The following is a 16,775-nucleotide window of genomic DNA, read 5'->3' on the forward strand; positions in this document are numbered from 1 at the left end:
GTTTAATAAATACATTTTTCACAACCAAAATATTGTGACGTGTTTAGTGTTAAATATTGCATCAATATCCTAAGGAATGCTTGTCAATTCAGTTTGTTTTTGTTCTCTCAATTAAAATTTTTTTTGTAATAATCTTTAATATTATTTTTTTAATTCATGTTTTTATTTCATATTGTGGAAACAGAATTTTTTCTTTTTAATTTGTAGCAGAATAAAGTATCAAAATATCAAATATTAAAAACATTTTTGTTTATCTTGGTAACATTAAAGTGTATCTTGGTAACATTTTTGTTTATCTTGGAAACATTATAGTGTTGGATCAATGTTTATAAATCTCATCTAATTACCTCCTGGATAAAATTGCCATGAAAATACAGCAGAAAACTCGTCTTGATTATTATTTTGGTATTAGTAAGTAAAATGTGAAAGAATTTGATTTTTTTTATGTTTTGTTTGTAGAGTTCTTAGTTAAAAAAGATTTAGTTTTTAAAATTTGAAAATTATTAATGTTCATTTTTCTTTTTTTTTAAAAAGTAGTTTGAACATTTGATTTATTTATTTAAAGATTTTCCCAATACTACTGCTAGGTATAAATGCTATAGCTTACTTACATATCATTTAAAATGTTATATTTTAAACCTCAGTTCAAAAACAAATATTGTGCCATCAGAGTTTGACTCATGGGTTATTTCCTTTAAATATTAATGAACTTCCAACTAAGCAAGATGGACATGTGCGAGACAATATTTACTGTGCTATGTCTATTTGGAGTATGTCTCTCAGTTATAGGTATATGTTATAATTAACTCTTTTTTTTTTTTCAACTGCTACATATGGTGCTTTCATTTTATCTTTAAAATGTTAAAAATTTAACTCAATTTTAAAAAATAGACATCTGGATAATGATGAAGGGCGAACACATTTATTACAACAAAGTGCTGTGAAGTGCATGCGTGGTCTTCTCTTCTTTTTTATGCTGCAAGCTGATAAGGTGTTTAATTTACATTGTTTATTAGTGTTTATTATTAAAATATCTTTATTTTTTGTTATTAATTTTGTTATATTTAAATATTTTTACAAACTATATTGTTGTTTTTATTATTGTTGATACTATTATGATAAATAGGTTTTATAAAAAGACGTGTTTATTTGAAGGTTGAAGCTTTCAAGAAGGACCAGCAACCAGTTAATGCTTTAAGTGTAAAGTTTGATATTAGAACTGCTGATATATGGATAGATCCATCATACCATAATTTACAGGTAAGTTTTCTAAATAACTTCAGTAAGAAATCTACAGTTAAATTTGAAATGCAACAGATTTTTTCATGGTTTTCTTTTAAATTAGCTTTTATTCATTTTATATAATTTTATATTAGATAGATTGCATATCCCTTTATCTTCTTGTACTTACCCAAATGATAGCATCTGGCTTGGATGTAAGTGATTGGTTTAACATTTTTGTAATATTCAAGAAAGTATCTTCTTAAAGATTATCAAATTTTTAAATTGCAGAAAATATTTTCTTTGGGACATTTTTTTAAACCAATGCTGAAATTGGTTTAGTTTCATTAAACTAATACTAAGGTATTAAACTCTTTGGATCTTGCTCTTTATGTCAGCTGTTTATATTAGACATGTCATAAAGGTATTTTTAAAAAAATTACTGAATATTGTTTCAAGGTCATTTTTTTAACAAAATAATAAAAAGCAAAATGATTTATTTTCAAAAGCCATTTGTCAGTAATTTATAAAGCAGTAAGTTCCAGAAAGGTTATAAATTTTATTTTGTTAATTTTTTGTTTTTACAAAAAGAGCTTTAAACTTTTAGAAAGTGGTTGAAAAAGTTGTTAAAGCAATGTTTTTTGACTTTAACAATTTTAAAGATCTGTGCAGACAATCACTTCCCATTCCTGAAAGGAACTACACCTGTTAAATCTATTTTCTTTAATAACCAAAAAAACAAAGCACAAAATGCCTAAATTAACAGGTATAGTGAAATTAATTTTTTAATGAGTTTTTATCAACTAACTACAAATGATAAAAGGTCATTGGCGTAAAGAATCTATATATTCTGAGCCTGAACATGACAATAGTTTGATTTATGTGAATGATTATAAGGGTCAAGATATTGCATATACCGAGCCATATACCATGACGATTTTTAACCTTTTTTTTTTTAACCTTTTTTTCCTATTGCTACCTTCTTGAATTTGCTACTAGTGGCATGTTCATTCTTGAAATCAACAAAAGACAAATAAAGTCTAAATTCAAAAGAAATCCATAGAAAAAAACTAATGTGGTTCAAATTATTTGTCATAAGTTTATAGATAAAGAACAGTCTTTACTGGTGTTCTCAATTGCTGTATTATCAAAATTCAAGATTGTAGAACAGATGAACAAAAAATTACTATTAAATGTTTTTATAATCACAAGTTAACTAAAGAGCTTAGTTTTCTAACTCTGACTGATTACAGATTTTACCAATAACAAAAAGAATAGATAAAAAGCGCTATGGTTAAATAATCCAAATGATATATTTAAGAACAATATAACCACCTATAGCAATGCAATATAGCAAACTAAAGACAGAACTTGCCAAAGGTAATATATTCCACATTACAAGTAAAGCCAATGCTTCTGTAAGGAAACAATCACTTATTTTGAAAAAGTACTATGGTTAAATGATTCAAAAGCTCTATTTAAAGATCATAGCTCTTACTCTAGACATTAAAATTGTTTAATGGAATTGATATTCAGCTATCACAAAGAAAGATTCAAATTTGTTGAGAACTTTCTAGAAAATCTTGTCTAATTTGTTTTATGCCAAGAACTTTTTTTCTCTGCACTAAAATTTGATCCTACATGTGTGTTGAGTGATCCTGCTTTGATCAATAAAATTCTGCAGGCCAAAAAAAGTTGCTATTGTTCATATAGTCAATTTGTTGAACAAACTTGCAACAGATTTTAATATGCTATTCATTTATCCTAAAGCCCAGTAACAATTCATAAGTTATTGACTTTTACGAATGACTTGGCATTTTCAGAAAATTATGCAAATAAGAAAATTAGGAAGTCATTTAACTTAAAAAATAAAAATTGTGTGCTTTTGCATTCTGCAATTAATTGTCTACTGCCTTCCATCATCATCATTATCATCATCATCTGCCATCCATCAAAGATGAAACAAAAGGTTCAACATATCTATTAACATCTATTAAAATCTATTAACAAAAACCTTTTTATGTTTCTTAGATCATTCTTCTAGGGTTCTTTCATCATTATTATATCATGATAAAGTTTAAAATACTTTGATACTGTTTTAAGTTGCCATTTAATTTTTCATAGATTATCTTTACAATTGATGAAGTCCATTTTATTCAAAACCTTGTTTACTATGTGGAAAGAAGTTACCGAACTGCAGATTTTGGTATGTGGGAGAGAGGTACTAGGTACAACAATGGTCACAGAGAGCTTCATGCAAGGTTGAGTTTGTTTGATTTTTTTTAAGAGTAAAATTAAAAATAATCAAAACCTAATCAAATTAAAGATTTAGTGTTTGAGTTAATGAAAACACATTTTGGATCTTGTTGATTAGCTCTATTGGCATGGCTATTGCTGCATTGGAGGCAATTAATGGCTTCAATTTGTACGGTGATAAGGTAAAAAAGCTTGTCTTTACTATTCAACTTGCTAATCAATAAGTATTAAAATTATGCAAGTGCTGTAAAAATAATATTTTTAATTTTTCATAGTTTGAAATCTTTCAAGTATGATTTGTTTTAATCCAAATTTCACTGGATTGCTTATATACACAAGGAGAATCTTTAAGATCAGTTTGTATAAGAAAATCTGAAACCAACTTACCAATAAAAATTTCCTATATTGCTTTTTTAAAAATGCAACTACAAGTGTTATTAAAAATATTTCTGCTCAACTAGGGGTTTCTGAAGATCAATTTTAGCTTTCATTTTTCTTGCAGCTTTATGTTATTATTTTCTTAGAGGTTTGCATATGTCATATCATATTTTTAACTTACTTGCTGTACTATTGTTAAATATTTGTAAAATGACTTTTTTTAATTTATTTTAACTTTTTGATTTATTTTTTATAAACAGATCTTTTGAATTTCACAGCAACACAATTTCTTTGTAGCTTTATTGCAGTGTGACATTTTTGCTGCATGTGAAAATAATGCAGTAAAAATAATACTGAAAATAATTTGAAAATAATACTACAATTCTCACTTGTACTGAGAAAAAAACTTCACATTTTTGAAAAGTTTAGATTTGAAGTTTGAATAGTAAGTTAAATATAATGCAAGCAGTTAAAAATTTTTCAATTTTCTTTAAGGGGACTTTGTCATCAGTAATATATGTGGACCCTGATGCTCATTATCGTAACAAATCTATTTTGCAATCCTTGCTTCCTAGAGAATCCAATTCTAAGGTATTTACATATATATATATATTTTTAGTTTAGCTTTGTTTAAATAATATTGCTAATAATATTAGTAATGTTGGTATTTGGAAAAAACAATATTAACTAATGATTTATCTCTTAAACAAGTCAAAAAGTTTGTAAATAAAAATATAAAATGTTGAACTTATCTTGTGCTCAAAAAAGTGGGTTTGTTTTGCTGGTACTTAAATGTTTCAGAAGATTGATTAGAGAATATATTAATATAGTACAAAACAAAAAAATTATGATAATAAAATAGTTTGAGTTTTGCTGTGTTTGTGTTATGAGTCTATTGTATTCTATCATAAAAGTGTTGATGGATTTTTACTGTAGAAAACATTTTTAAAACTACAAAAGAAATAAGAATTAGTAAAATAGTTAATAGTAGATTTTAGTAAACCACAACAAGCAAACCAAAAGAAAAATATTTATTATATTTATAAATATTTATTAGGAAAATATTTTTGTTTTTTCTGTTGTAGATCTGCATCGTATAGATCACTACAGAACCACTTTAATTTAGGTTGATGACATTGGGGGCCACATTTGAAAAATTATTTGAAGTTTAACAGAAAAGTAGCAAAAATAATTTACAATTTATATCAAATTTTTTTGCTATGTAATTGTTAATTAATTATGATTACAATTATAAAATTGTTTTAGATGATTTTTAAAATAATTTTATAATTGTAAACAAATAACTGTAGTTTTATTTAGAAATAAGCAACACAGTTACACAAGTTCGTTAACAGTTGGTTACTTCTTTACAATTTTAAATTTAAATTGCTGTGCAGCAGCAGTTCACCATAATCACCTAAAAAACTGTCCTCTTTTTTCACCTATTAAATTTTATTTAATCCCTCATAGTGACTATTGATGAATTATGCAGCGATAGTTTTGTAGAGGATGAGAAATGCAATTTCCTTATTAATGTTTTAACCAAATCATCCTATCAGCCTTGATGTTGTATTATTTGATAGTGGAATTTCTTTAAATTTGGCAGCTTTTTTAAAAATATTAATTTAATCCTAATATTTTTAGTATAAATAACTTGTAAAATATAAAATAAAAAGCACCTCTTCAAAATAAGATATGTTACATCAACAATGTTGTTTTTTTAAGTCAATTCATTTTAAACTAAGAATGAATTAAAAATTCTCTATCTAAGATGCATTTGTCCATATATTTGTTGTAATTCTCTGAGAGATTGATGGCTACAAAGGCTCAGGGCCAAAGGTTGGGAATCACTGATATAGATGTTGTTGTTATAGTTTACTATATTGATAAAACAGATTTTTTTAGAATAAATTAAGGAATGACTTGTGTTAAAACTCTTAATTTTTTTATTAACTATTAAATATTTACTAAATATGAAAAATTTTAGACAACTGATGCTGCTTTGTTAACTATTGTTGGGTTTCCTGCATTTTCTATTGATGATGAGGTATTGCGGAAGGAAACAAAGAATAAAATTGTGACACGCTTAACAGTAAGAATGATTCTTTTTATTCATATCTAATTATTTTGCTGGGAACACTGCATTATGCAATTAAAGTAGGTCTCTTGAAATTTGAAATTATATATGAGGCTTTGTTGATCTTTTTGACTAGGGTAAATATGGTATGAAAAGATTTCTGAGAGATGGTTATGGAACAGTATATGACAAACCTGGACAGCATTACGAAAAAGCTGAACTTAAAGTAAGTTAAGTTTTTATATAAAATAGCATACATATTTAAACTTGTGTTTTTTGTTTTGTTTTTTTTTTTGTTTTTTTTTTTATTTAAACTCATGCTTTTTTTTAAAGTTGTATTATATTTGCATAGCGTTTTGAGGGAATCGAATGCGAATGGCCAATATTTACAGTCTTTATGGCTTTGGAAGGTAATAATAATCCTTAATTTAATTTTTTCAAAGTTACCATCATTGTCATTTTAAAGTTTATTTGCTATGTTAGCCTAGAATAAGATACTCCAGAAGATTACTCTAACTTTTATAATCATGTAGTGTTATGATCGCTTTTCACCTATTAAATATGTCTACCTTTTAAGAAATGTTTTTTTTTTCCTTTTAAACAGTTAAGAAAGATTTAAATATTTTTCTCTCAAACATTACTAGAATAAATAATGGAACTGAGCAATAAAACTATTACTGTGATAATTTTGATTATTGTTTTCAATGTTTAGCATTATTTATTGGAGATAGAAATCTTGCAAAAACATACATGGATATGTTGGAACCATTATATATATTTAAAATGGAAGGTGGGTTTCAAACTGATAACAAAGCTTAAAGAATGTAAATTGATTTTTTATTAAACATTTTTATCAATCTTTTTGCATTATCATTTAAAAGCTATTAATCCTCTTCAGGTAAAGTTCTTCCAAAGTACTTTTATGTATCCAAAGATGACATTGAATTGAACACTTCGGAATACTCCAAAGAACCTAATTTAGACTTTGATAATACATACTTGCTGGGACAATCGTTGCTACTTATTGCTAATTTATTAAGTATAGACTCCTAATTTTTTTTTTTTATAACACATTTTGTTAAATGCTTGAAATAAACCCTTGCATCTCCCCTTTTATACTTTAAACTTAAGCGCAAAATTAACGCACCACTTATTTTGAAAAATATTATTTCGTGGACTTATTTTGAAAAATATTATTTTGTGGATTTATCAATTACAAAGATGATAATAGTGTTAATCATTACGCTTTTTGTAGGTTTTATTCTGTTTCCCTTATTTAATTTCAAAATTATAACAGCTTTTCATAAGTACCATGTTTTGCTGTAATTAAACCTCACTTCTAAAAGAAAAGTATGTATTGGTTTTAAATTGTTTTAACAATAGAAAATATAACAACATTATCTAAACAACACATCTGTTTAGCGTTCTAGAAGAAATTTAAGTTGTGATGAATGTATTGCAGTTACTTTGTTCAATAAAGGATTAACAAATCGTTAACTTGGTAGAAGGTTTGGAATGTCTCATACAACAGTCAGTAGAGTTCTACAAAGGTTTGTAGAGACCAATGATCACGCTAGACAACTTGGCTAAGGCAGACCACAAGCTAACTATGCCATGGAGGAACAAATTTTAATGCCTCGAACATTGAGAGAACAGTTCACCACTGCACGAAGTCTCCAAATACAACTTGCTGAGAAGTTCATGGAACTGCAGTTAGTCAACTAATTAAGTTGTTAAATTTACAACCAGCGGCCAGCAGCTACTTGTCCCAGATTGTCTGTAGACCACCAAAGAAACAGACTGGCTTTTTGCAAGGAGGCATATGAGTTGGGAATACATGATTGGGGACAGGTCTTATTTACAGATAAGTCAAGGTTTTGCCTTTTAAGTTCTGATTGCTGCCCAAGAGTATACAGAAGACCAAATGAAAGATATTTCGCTTGCACAGAGCTTTTTATTGTCGATAGTGGATGTCTTACTACTCAACAATGCATAGCAGACATTTTAAAACCTTTTGTGGTACCTTTTGCAATGTACATTGGAGATGGATACCTTCTTATCCAGGATAATGCTAGACCACATACGGCACATATTGTTACTGAATACTGAAATGATTTTAATATTCAAGTTTTGGAGTGGTCAGCTTACAGTTTAAATATGAACCCAATAGAGCATCTTTGGGACAAAATGGGACGCCATGTTAGAAGTCAACATTCACCATCTAACAGTCTAGATGAGCTGCGACAAATTCTTATCCATATGTGGGAAGATATCCCTCAAGAAATGATTAGATCTCTAATTGAAAGTATGCCACAGCGCTGTCAGGCTGTAATAACTTCAAGAGGTGGTAACACTAGTTATTGATAAATCAAAAATGTTTCAATTTAAGCTGTATTTGTGTGCACAACAATAATAATCATTTTACTTTACTTTGTTAAATGAACCATATTTTTGGTTTTAGTTCTTTTTTCACCATCCTCAAAGTCAACTTTATTATGATCATCGAAATAATTGTGTTCATGTGTTCTTAATATGTTTGTCAAAATATATGATTTGACAAAATATATGATGACAAAATATATGATAAAATATTGATGACAATTGAAATCGAAATGTATAAGTGGTGCGTTAATTTTGAATAAATTGAAATGTATTGCGTTAAGTGTATATTCACTTACAAATTAAGTGAAAAAATAATCTGCATGTTTCACTAAATTTGTAAGAGAAACATTTTTTATGTAAAGCCCAAGTTTTTATGATTTTTTTGATTTTTTATTAAAATTTCCCATCAAAAACTATTAAGCCTATTTTGACAGTTTCTTATTTTGAGAAATTCCAATTATCTTAAAATAGTTAAAGAATTTAATGATGAATCTAGTAAAAATTAAATATAACTGCTTTTTAGTTGAAGATTTAATTACTCCAACAGAAATTGATCCACTTCAGCGGCATCTGCGTTCCAGTATGAAATACAGATATGGCTTTTTGAGTGCTCGTTACTCATCATTTAAGGTTTTACTTTTCCATTTTATTTTGATATCATTTAAACTATTTTAGAATTTGGTTTTTATTTTGAGCCTTAAGTGTTTAAAATGATTGTTTCTTTCAAGTTTTACAGGAGTAAAAGTTTGATCTTTGAATTTGGTTCTTTTCTATTTAATTTTTTCTATTTTTGTAAATAGCTTAGATAGCAGTTAAAGATTTAAAAGATATTTTTTCATATATTTCAATTTAGATAGTATATTTGTTTTTAGACTTGTGAATTAGATTTAGTATTGCAAGTTTGTCTTATTTCTCAAAATGAAAAGTAGGTTACGAGTTTGAATTTTTTAAATTATTTTTACATTTATCTTAAAATTCTGATTTTAATGATACTGTATAAGACAACACTAACGGAGCTCTCACTTATTTTTATTGAGGTGCAAGCTTAAAGTGTTTGTTTTTTTTTTCTCTTAAGTTTACAAGCTAACCTGGCTACATATGGTATTGAAACACAAACACCCAAAGAAATTGAACCTATTGTTATCTGTGCTCCTCAAGAACTAGTTCGAGTAAGCAATTTGCTCCTCACAGTTTTTAGGCAAAAAAAAGCATGCATTTTGTACTTGGTTTTATCATCTTTCTTTTTTAGTTAGAAAACTCTTTATAATGTTTAAAAATTATATTAAATATCAACTTTATTAAAAAATTCATTTTTATCATTTTTTATTAATTTTTAAGTGTTTCATTAAATTTACAGAAATTTGCTGTAAATAGAAAAAGACAGTTATAGTAGAACAGTAGAAAACTAAGGGTCCAATATGTTTACATATTATGTTTACAATATTGTTCTCTTTATGGCCAAAATTTTATAACTTTAAATGTCAAAAGAAAATCAAAAATTGGCTGCATCTGATACTTGAGCTGAACTGATAAAAAAAAGGTGGATCAAATGTATTGTTGGGGCGGACTTTATTGTCTACTATGAAAAAGTTGAATGTAGTTATAACTTATGACTTTTTTTACTGGTATAGATTAAGGCAGAAGCATCATATGAACTTTTGATAAAAAAAAAAATAGGTCTTCATATTGGGTGGGAAAAACCTATTACACATAGTTTATATAATGTTAAGAAGTTTATACATAGTTTTCTTTAGGGATTTAAGTTATTTTATTTCTCTATCTCTATGAATTTATCAGCTTTTTTTTCTTTCCTGTATACCATCTTAACTACATAACTTCCAATATAAACATTTTAATCTAGAACTTTATTACTAAGACAATCCAACATTATCATTACAATGACTAACCTAACCTTGTTTACTGTTATTCTGTATATTATTCTATATACTGTTATTATGCATACATAGTCATTTTTTTTAAACACTTCTAAAATATTTTTAAAATTTTTATTTGTAGGTTTATGAAGAACTTGGAAAGAATAGAAAGTTAAATTTATCTGGAAGACCAGTACGTCCCCTTGGAGCTTTAGGAACCAGTAAGGTATTATTTCTTAGTAAGGCATATATTTTTTATTTCTTAATGTAAGTAATGTTTAATAACTTCATTATTAAATCTTAAATCTTAATGAATTAAATGTTAATAAACATCTTTTTTAATCTCAGTTTAAATTACTTTTATTACAAGTTAATGAATTCAAAAATGATTGGAAAATCATGTACAGTTTCTTTATGTAATGTAATGTAATGTAATGTAATGTAATGTATGTATGTATGTATGTATAACCTATAAATGGTATGCAGAATAAATGTTTTTTAATTTATAAATGTATTTGACTTAACAGTTTCAAATAAAAAGTATTAACATATTTAAGTGAATAATGTAAATGAATTTGGATAAATTAAATGAGTAATGGCATTTTTAGATATACAGGATTTGTGGTAAAACAGTGGTAACATATCCAATAGTGCTTGACCAAGAAGGTTTTTATATGTCACTGGATAAGTCATTACTAGTTGATGATCTCAAGGTTATTATAATTATTGTGCATTTTTATATATTATTATAATTATCAAAAAAAGTTTTGAAAAATTAACAAATATTATTAAAATTAAAATAAATATTACTTTTTAAGCAATATTTTTTTTTTGATTTTTTGAGGATTAGTTGAGATTTGATTTTAGACCTGCATGGCCTTCATTCGAAAGAGCTGGTATCTTGGAGGGAGACCAACTGTATGTCTTTATTTACAAGACCATAATTTTAGGTTAGTTACCTTCTTTAGAACTTTTTGAAAATGTTTTTTTTTTTTTTATGAAGTCTATGACAGTTTGGTTATTTCTTTAGAGGCCAAGCTTCCTCAGAAATGGTTGATTTTATGGCTGAATTGAAAACTGGAAATGTTGCTGGTGTCAACATTAAACTTGGCAGACTGCAGGTCAGATAAATCAAAGTGTACAAAGTTATTGAATTTATGTGTCTTGTCAATGTTCATTTTGAAGATTTTTCTTAGAAATTATTAAAGCTATTAAAGTAAACAAAGTGATAAAAAGTTTTTTCTTATTTGCTTTAGATGTTGGTCTCAACAGGTTGTGTAGAACATCTTGATTATTTGACAACAAAACACTGCTCCACAATGTATGTTGGGTCATTATGAAGCTGTTTAATTGAGTGCATAATAAGTAATTCTCACACAGTTATATGCATGCCTTTTTTTTTTAGCAAGGTTATAACAAATCAAGGTGTTTCAAATCTTACTGGTCTTGAATCTGTATATAATCCTGTTTTTGATTACCATGAAGATAAACTTGATATAACTGATGATAATATACAAGTTCTTTCTACTCTTGAGCTTGTTAATTTGTTTCATTCTGCCACAAACCTACAAAGGCAAATGTTTTTACTGGATAAAATATTACATCGAGAAGGTAAGTATTTGTGTATTTGATAATTTACATATTTAGATAAACTGCATAAAACTCAAGAAATGTTATAAATAAAATTAATTAAACCATTTGTTATTGGTGTTTGCATTTTTAGGGTCTGGCTTTTCTTTGGGAGAGTTTAATGTTCAAGAAAGTATTGAGACTTGTTATATAAAAGCTAGCAATGTCCACAATTGGAATGTTTTAAGGCATGGTGCTGCACTGTTGGGGAAGCACATTGCTAGCCTTTCTCCATCTATTACTTCAATGTTGGTTTGTGGAAAACAAGTGAGGGCCATTATGAGAAAAAAAACATTTTTTTTTTTTTACTTTTTCTTCTATTTTACTATGTAGTTTATAAATTGGTAGGTTTGTTTGGGTGCGTATGGGTGCAATGAGCATGTTATATCAGAACCCTTAACACCTTCTGACATAAAGGTAATTAAATAACATTAAAATATTTTAATAAAAAGCTTTAACTATATACAATGATGTAGCCACATTAGAAATAGATAATAGTTTATAAATATTTTTGTAACAGAAAATATTTGAGAATGAATGCATGGGCCTTGATCCAAGAGAAGTATCCCTTCACCAAGAGGTAAAATAGATAGTCATCATCTCTTTTTTAAAACAATTGCACATGCTATCCCTTTTTGTGTGTTTTTTGTAAACATGACTAAATATATATATATATATATATATATATATATATATATATATATATATATATATATATATATATATATATATATATATATATATATATATATATATATATAGATAATACTTCATCTTGGAGCTATTATATCAACAAATTTAGAGCTGTTTAAAGGAATGTTAAAAATTCGAGTTGGGTAAGTGATCACAGTGTTTAAATTCATTTGAGGTGCTTTTTTGAAATTGCAAGTATGTCTTCTCTTAAAATGAAAAGTAGGTCAGAAGTTTGAGCTTTTTAAAGTAATCTTTATATTTGTCTTAAAATTTTGATTCTATATATATATATATATATATATATATTGTCATTATATATGAGTGTGTGTGTGTACAGATGCATATACATACACACACTCATACATACATATATATATTTAAAAGCTGGATAATTCAAGCAATGAAAAAATGTCTAGAGAGTGCAATATTCCATGGAATGCAACCAGTTGTAAGTTTTTAAAGCACGTTATTTATATAATTTACCTAAGAATTATTCTAAAATTTTGAATTGAGTTTGTATTTTAAAAAAAATGACTTTTCAGGTTTCAAGTATTAAACCCATTTTTTGTAAACATTTTTGCTTTGCTAAACCTTTGCACAAAAAGAAAATTATGATCTTGGGAAAGAAAATTTGAAAGAGTTTTTCTAGTTTCGTTTTCTTTAATTTTCCACTGTTAATTATGTTACTAGTGAGATTGTTTTAACTTAGGAGAAAAACTCCAAAATTTTTCAGCGTTTTAGAACCTAGGTGCGTTGCCTTTTATAGATCCTTTTAATATCTACTTTCGAATTTTATTAGGACATTTTTTCTCTCTACCCTCATGAAATTAAGCAACTGCTTATTGCTGTTCTTTCTGGTAAAGGAACCATACGCAAAAAAGATGTCTCACCTCGGTATACTTTGAATTATTCTTGAATAAAATGTTTTAGATGGTTTTTTATAGTTCTTAGTGTTTACTGGATAATACTTAAGAATCCATAAAATCTTTTTTTTTTTTTACTATTGTTTTAAGAACTGCTCTGGAGCGGAGGAGGATGGAAGGAGCTCTCAACAGACTCCCAATGGGTTTTTATAGTAAATGTATGCTCAATCAAGAATTTCTTTCGAAGTTTAAGGATCGAATAGGTATTTTACATCATTTACAATAAAAACTTAAAATCTTTAATGTGAAGCTTGTTATTCTTCTAGTTTGGCGTCTTCTGGAACACTGTCCACAAGGAATTCAACTTCGTTCATGTCACCTACAGCAGCAACCGATTCTGTCGGTTATGACAAAAGCTGAAATCGATTACAAAGTTCAAGTAGAAGAATTACTTTCCCAAGCAACTTCGCCTGTTGAAAGACAAGTTGTTGTAGAGGTTGGTTGATAACCAGCTGTTTTCTGTGATACCATAATTACATAATGAATGTTCTCTTAAGTTTCATTATTCTTTTATACCAAGTTAATCATGGTTATTTCAACCATTCTTGACCGAAACCCAGAGCTTCAGATTCAATCAACAATACAACTTTTAGAGGTATTTTTGTAAAGTTTTTGTCAAACAAGAGTTTGTATTAAATTTCAAGAAAGATTTTTTTTCCGATTAATGTCTATAAGTACTTTTATTTCCTGTAATTAATCTACCTAAATTTCTTTTTCCGTACTCCAGTAGAGTTAAAGAAAGTTAGTACCCTGGTTTTTATTGTCGTTTAGCTAGTGGAAGATTCTGTTCAGTTGTATTTAAATAGTAATGAAGGGAAGGTGAGAGTATGTTTATCTTGTTTATACTTTTTATACTTAGTTTATTTTAAACAATTACTTGATGATATATAGGCTTTTAAAATGAACAGTTATTGAAATAGCTTAAAAAATGTTAACGAAGTCCTTTAACATCCCATTTGACGTTTAATATCTCAGTAAGCTATATTAAATTACCAGAATTGTAATGTGCCTAATATGATATATTTTCTACATATACTCATAAAGATTACCTGATAAAAAGTTGATAACACGATTAGTTTAAGTAATTGTTTGTTGTTTTATTTTAAGTCTCAAGATGACTTCTTCTCTCTTGAACCTACTGCTCAAAGTGTGGATTTTACAGAAACGAAAAGAAACGGTTCTACGTCATATCTCGCGCACTCAGCAATCAGCAATATGCTCCATAACTCGCTCATTCTTTCGAGTTCTGAAGACAACGCTTGCCTTATTATGTGATAAGCAAGTTACTAGCCAGAACTTTTTTAAAAAAGTTTTTTCTCTCTTCTCTCTTAAAAACTCAAAAGCTTATGAAATTTATAAATTATACATATATAGAGAGATGATGTTACTCATATATATTTTATTCAATAAGTAAAATGGAAACTTGTTAAAATTGTAACCTTTTTATAATCTTAATATATAATAACCTTTTTGAATTTATGAAAAGTTTTGACTTCGCTCGTCAAATTGAGTAAAGCAAAGGAAACATTTTAAAATTCTTTTTTTTTTCTTCTTGAGAAAAGAATTCGTTATCCCCAGACAAATAGTACGTGTATATGTATGTATGTATGTATGTATGTATGTATGTATGTATGTATGTATGTATGTATGTATGTATGTATGTATGTATGTATGTATGTATGTATGTATGTATGTATGTAGGTATGTATGTATGTATGTATGTATGTATGTATGTATGTATGTATGTATGTATGTATGTATGTATGTATGTATGTATGTATGTATGTATGTATGTATGCATGCATGTATGTATGTATGTATGTATGTATGTATGTATGTATGTATGTATGTATGTATGTATGTATGTATGTATGTATGTATGTATGTATGTATGTATGTATGTACGTATGTATGTATGCATGTATGTATGTATGTATGTATGCATGCATGTATGTATGTATGTATGCATGCATGCATGCATGTATGTATGCATGCATGCATGCATGCATGTATGTATGTATGTATGTATGCATGCATGCATGCATGCATGCATGTATATATGTATGTATGTATGAATGCATGCATGCATGCATGTATGTACGTATGTATGTATGTATGCATGTATGTATGTATGTATGTATGTATGTATGTATGTATGTATGTATGTATGTATGTATGTATGTATCTATGTATGTATGTATGCATGTATGTATGTATGTATGTATGTATGTATGTATGTATGTATGTATGTATGTATGTATGTATGTATGTATGTATGTATGTATGTATAGATGCATGCATGCATGCATGCATGCATGCATGTATGTATGTATGTATGTATGTATGTACGTATGTATGTATGCATGGATGTATGTATGTATGTATGTATGTATGTATGCATGTATGTATGTATGTATGTATGTATGTATGTATGTATGTATGTATGTATGTATGTATGTATGTATGTATGTATGTATGTATGTATGTATGTATGTATCTATGTATGTATGCATGTATGTATGTATGTATGTATGTATGTATGTATGTATGTATGTATGTATGTATGTATGTATGTATGTATGTATGTATGTATGTATAGATGCATGCATGCATGCATGCATGCATGCATGCATGTATGTATGTATGTATGTATGTATGTACGTATGTATGTATGCATGGATGTATGTATGTATGTATGTATGTATGTATGTATGTATGTATGTATGCATGTATGTATGTATGTATCTATGTATCTATGTATGTATGTATGTATGTATGTATGTATGTATGTATGTATCTATGTATGTATGCATGTATGTATGTATGTATGTATGGATGCATGCATGCATGCATGCATGCATGCATGTATGTATGTATGTATGTATGCATGCATGTATGTACGTATGTATGTATGTATGTATGTATGTATGTATGTATGCATGCATGTATGTATGTATGTATGTATGTATGTATGTATGTATGTATGTATGCATGCATGCATGCATGCATGCATACATGCATGTATTTATGTATGTATGTATGTATGCATGCATGTATGTATGTATGCATGCATGCATGCATGCATGCATGCATGCATGTATGTATGTATGTATGTATGTTTGCATGCATGCATGCAAGCATGCATGTATATATGTATGTATGTATGAATGCATGCATGCATGCATGTATGCATGCATGCATGCATGCATGCATGCATGTATGTACGTATGTATGTATGCATGTATGTATGTATGCATGCATGCATGCATGCATGCATGCATGCATGTATGTATGTATGTATGTATGTATGCATGCATGCATGTATGTATGTATGCACGCATG

At 27.7% G+C, this 16,775-nt stretch overlaps 1 protein-coding gene across 2 annotated transcripts; it reads left to right on the plus strand.

Moving 5' to 3' along the window:
* Nucleotides 1–182: 182 nt before the first annotated feature.
* Nucleotides 183–14,968, plus strand: LOC145180964 (phosphorylase b kinase regulatory subunit beta-like). 2 transcript variants are annotated; one of them, XM_090071082.1, is made up of 33 exons: nt 183–411; nt 645–789; nt 892–991; nt 1,156–1,260; nt 1,377–1,436; nt 3,346–3,482; nt 3,596–3,659; nt 4,351–4,446; nt 5,843–5,947; nt 6,069–6,158; nt 6,285–6,342; nt 6,645–6,722; nt 6,831–6,971; nt 8,838–8,944; nt 9,187–9,239; nt 9,390–9,483; nt 10,331–10,414; nt 10,797–10,901; nt 11,056–11,138; nt 11,219–11,309; nt 11,445–11,509; nt 11,594–11,799; nt 11,912–12,084; nt 12,166–12,234; nt 12,338–12,397; nt 12,580–12,653; nt 12,895–12,958; nt 13,310–13,404; nt 13,524–13,591; nt 13,700–13,869; nt 13,954–14,028; nt 14,205–14,252; nt 14,541–14,968. In XM_090071082.1, exons 1-33 carry the CDS (start codon nt 366–368, stop codon nt 14,706–14,708), a joined length of 3,177 nt encoding a protein of 1,058 aa, XP_089927208.1. In that variant the 5' UTR covers nt 183–365; the 3' UTR covers nt 14,709–14,968. The 2 variants fall into 2 exon arrangements, with proteins under 2 accessions (XP_089927208.1, XP_089927209.1); XM_090071083.1 differs by lacking the exons at nt 11,912–12,084; nt 12,166–12,234; nt 12,338–12,397; ... (6 more) ...; nt 14,205–14,252; nt 14,541–14,968 and having other exon boundaries at nt 206–411; nt 11,598–11,773.
* Nucleotides 14,969–16,775: the final 1,807 nt, after the last annotated feature.

The sequence above is a fragment of the Hydra viridissima genome, unplaced genomic scaffold, assembly GCF_058129835.1.
Source record: "Hydra viridissima isolate aposymbiotic clone 2 unplaced genomic scaffold, HvirCarnegie_v1 scaffold_14, whole genome shotgun sequence".
NCBI classification, from domain to species: domain Eukaryota; kingdom Metazoa; phylum Cnidaria; class Hydrozoa; order Anthoathecata; family Hydridae; genus Hydra; species Hydra viridissima.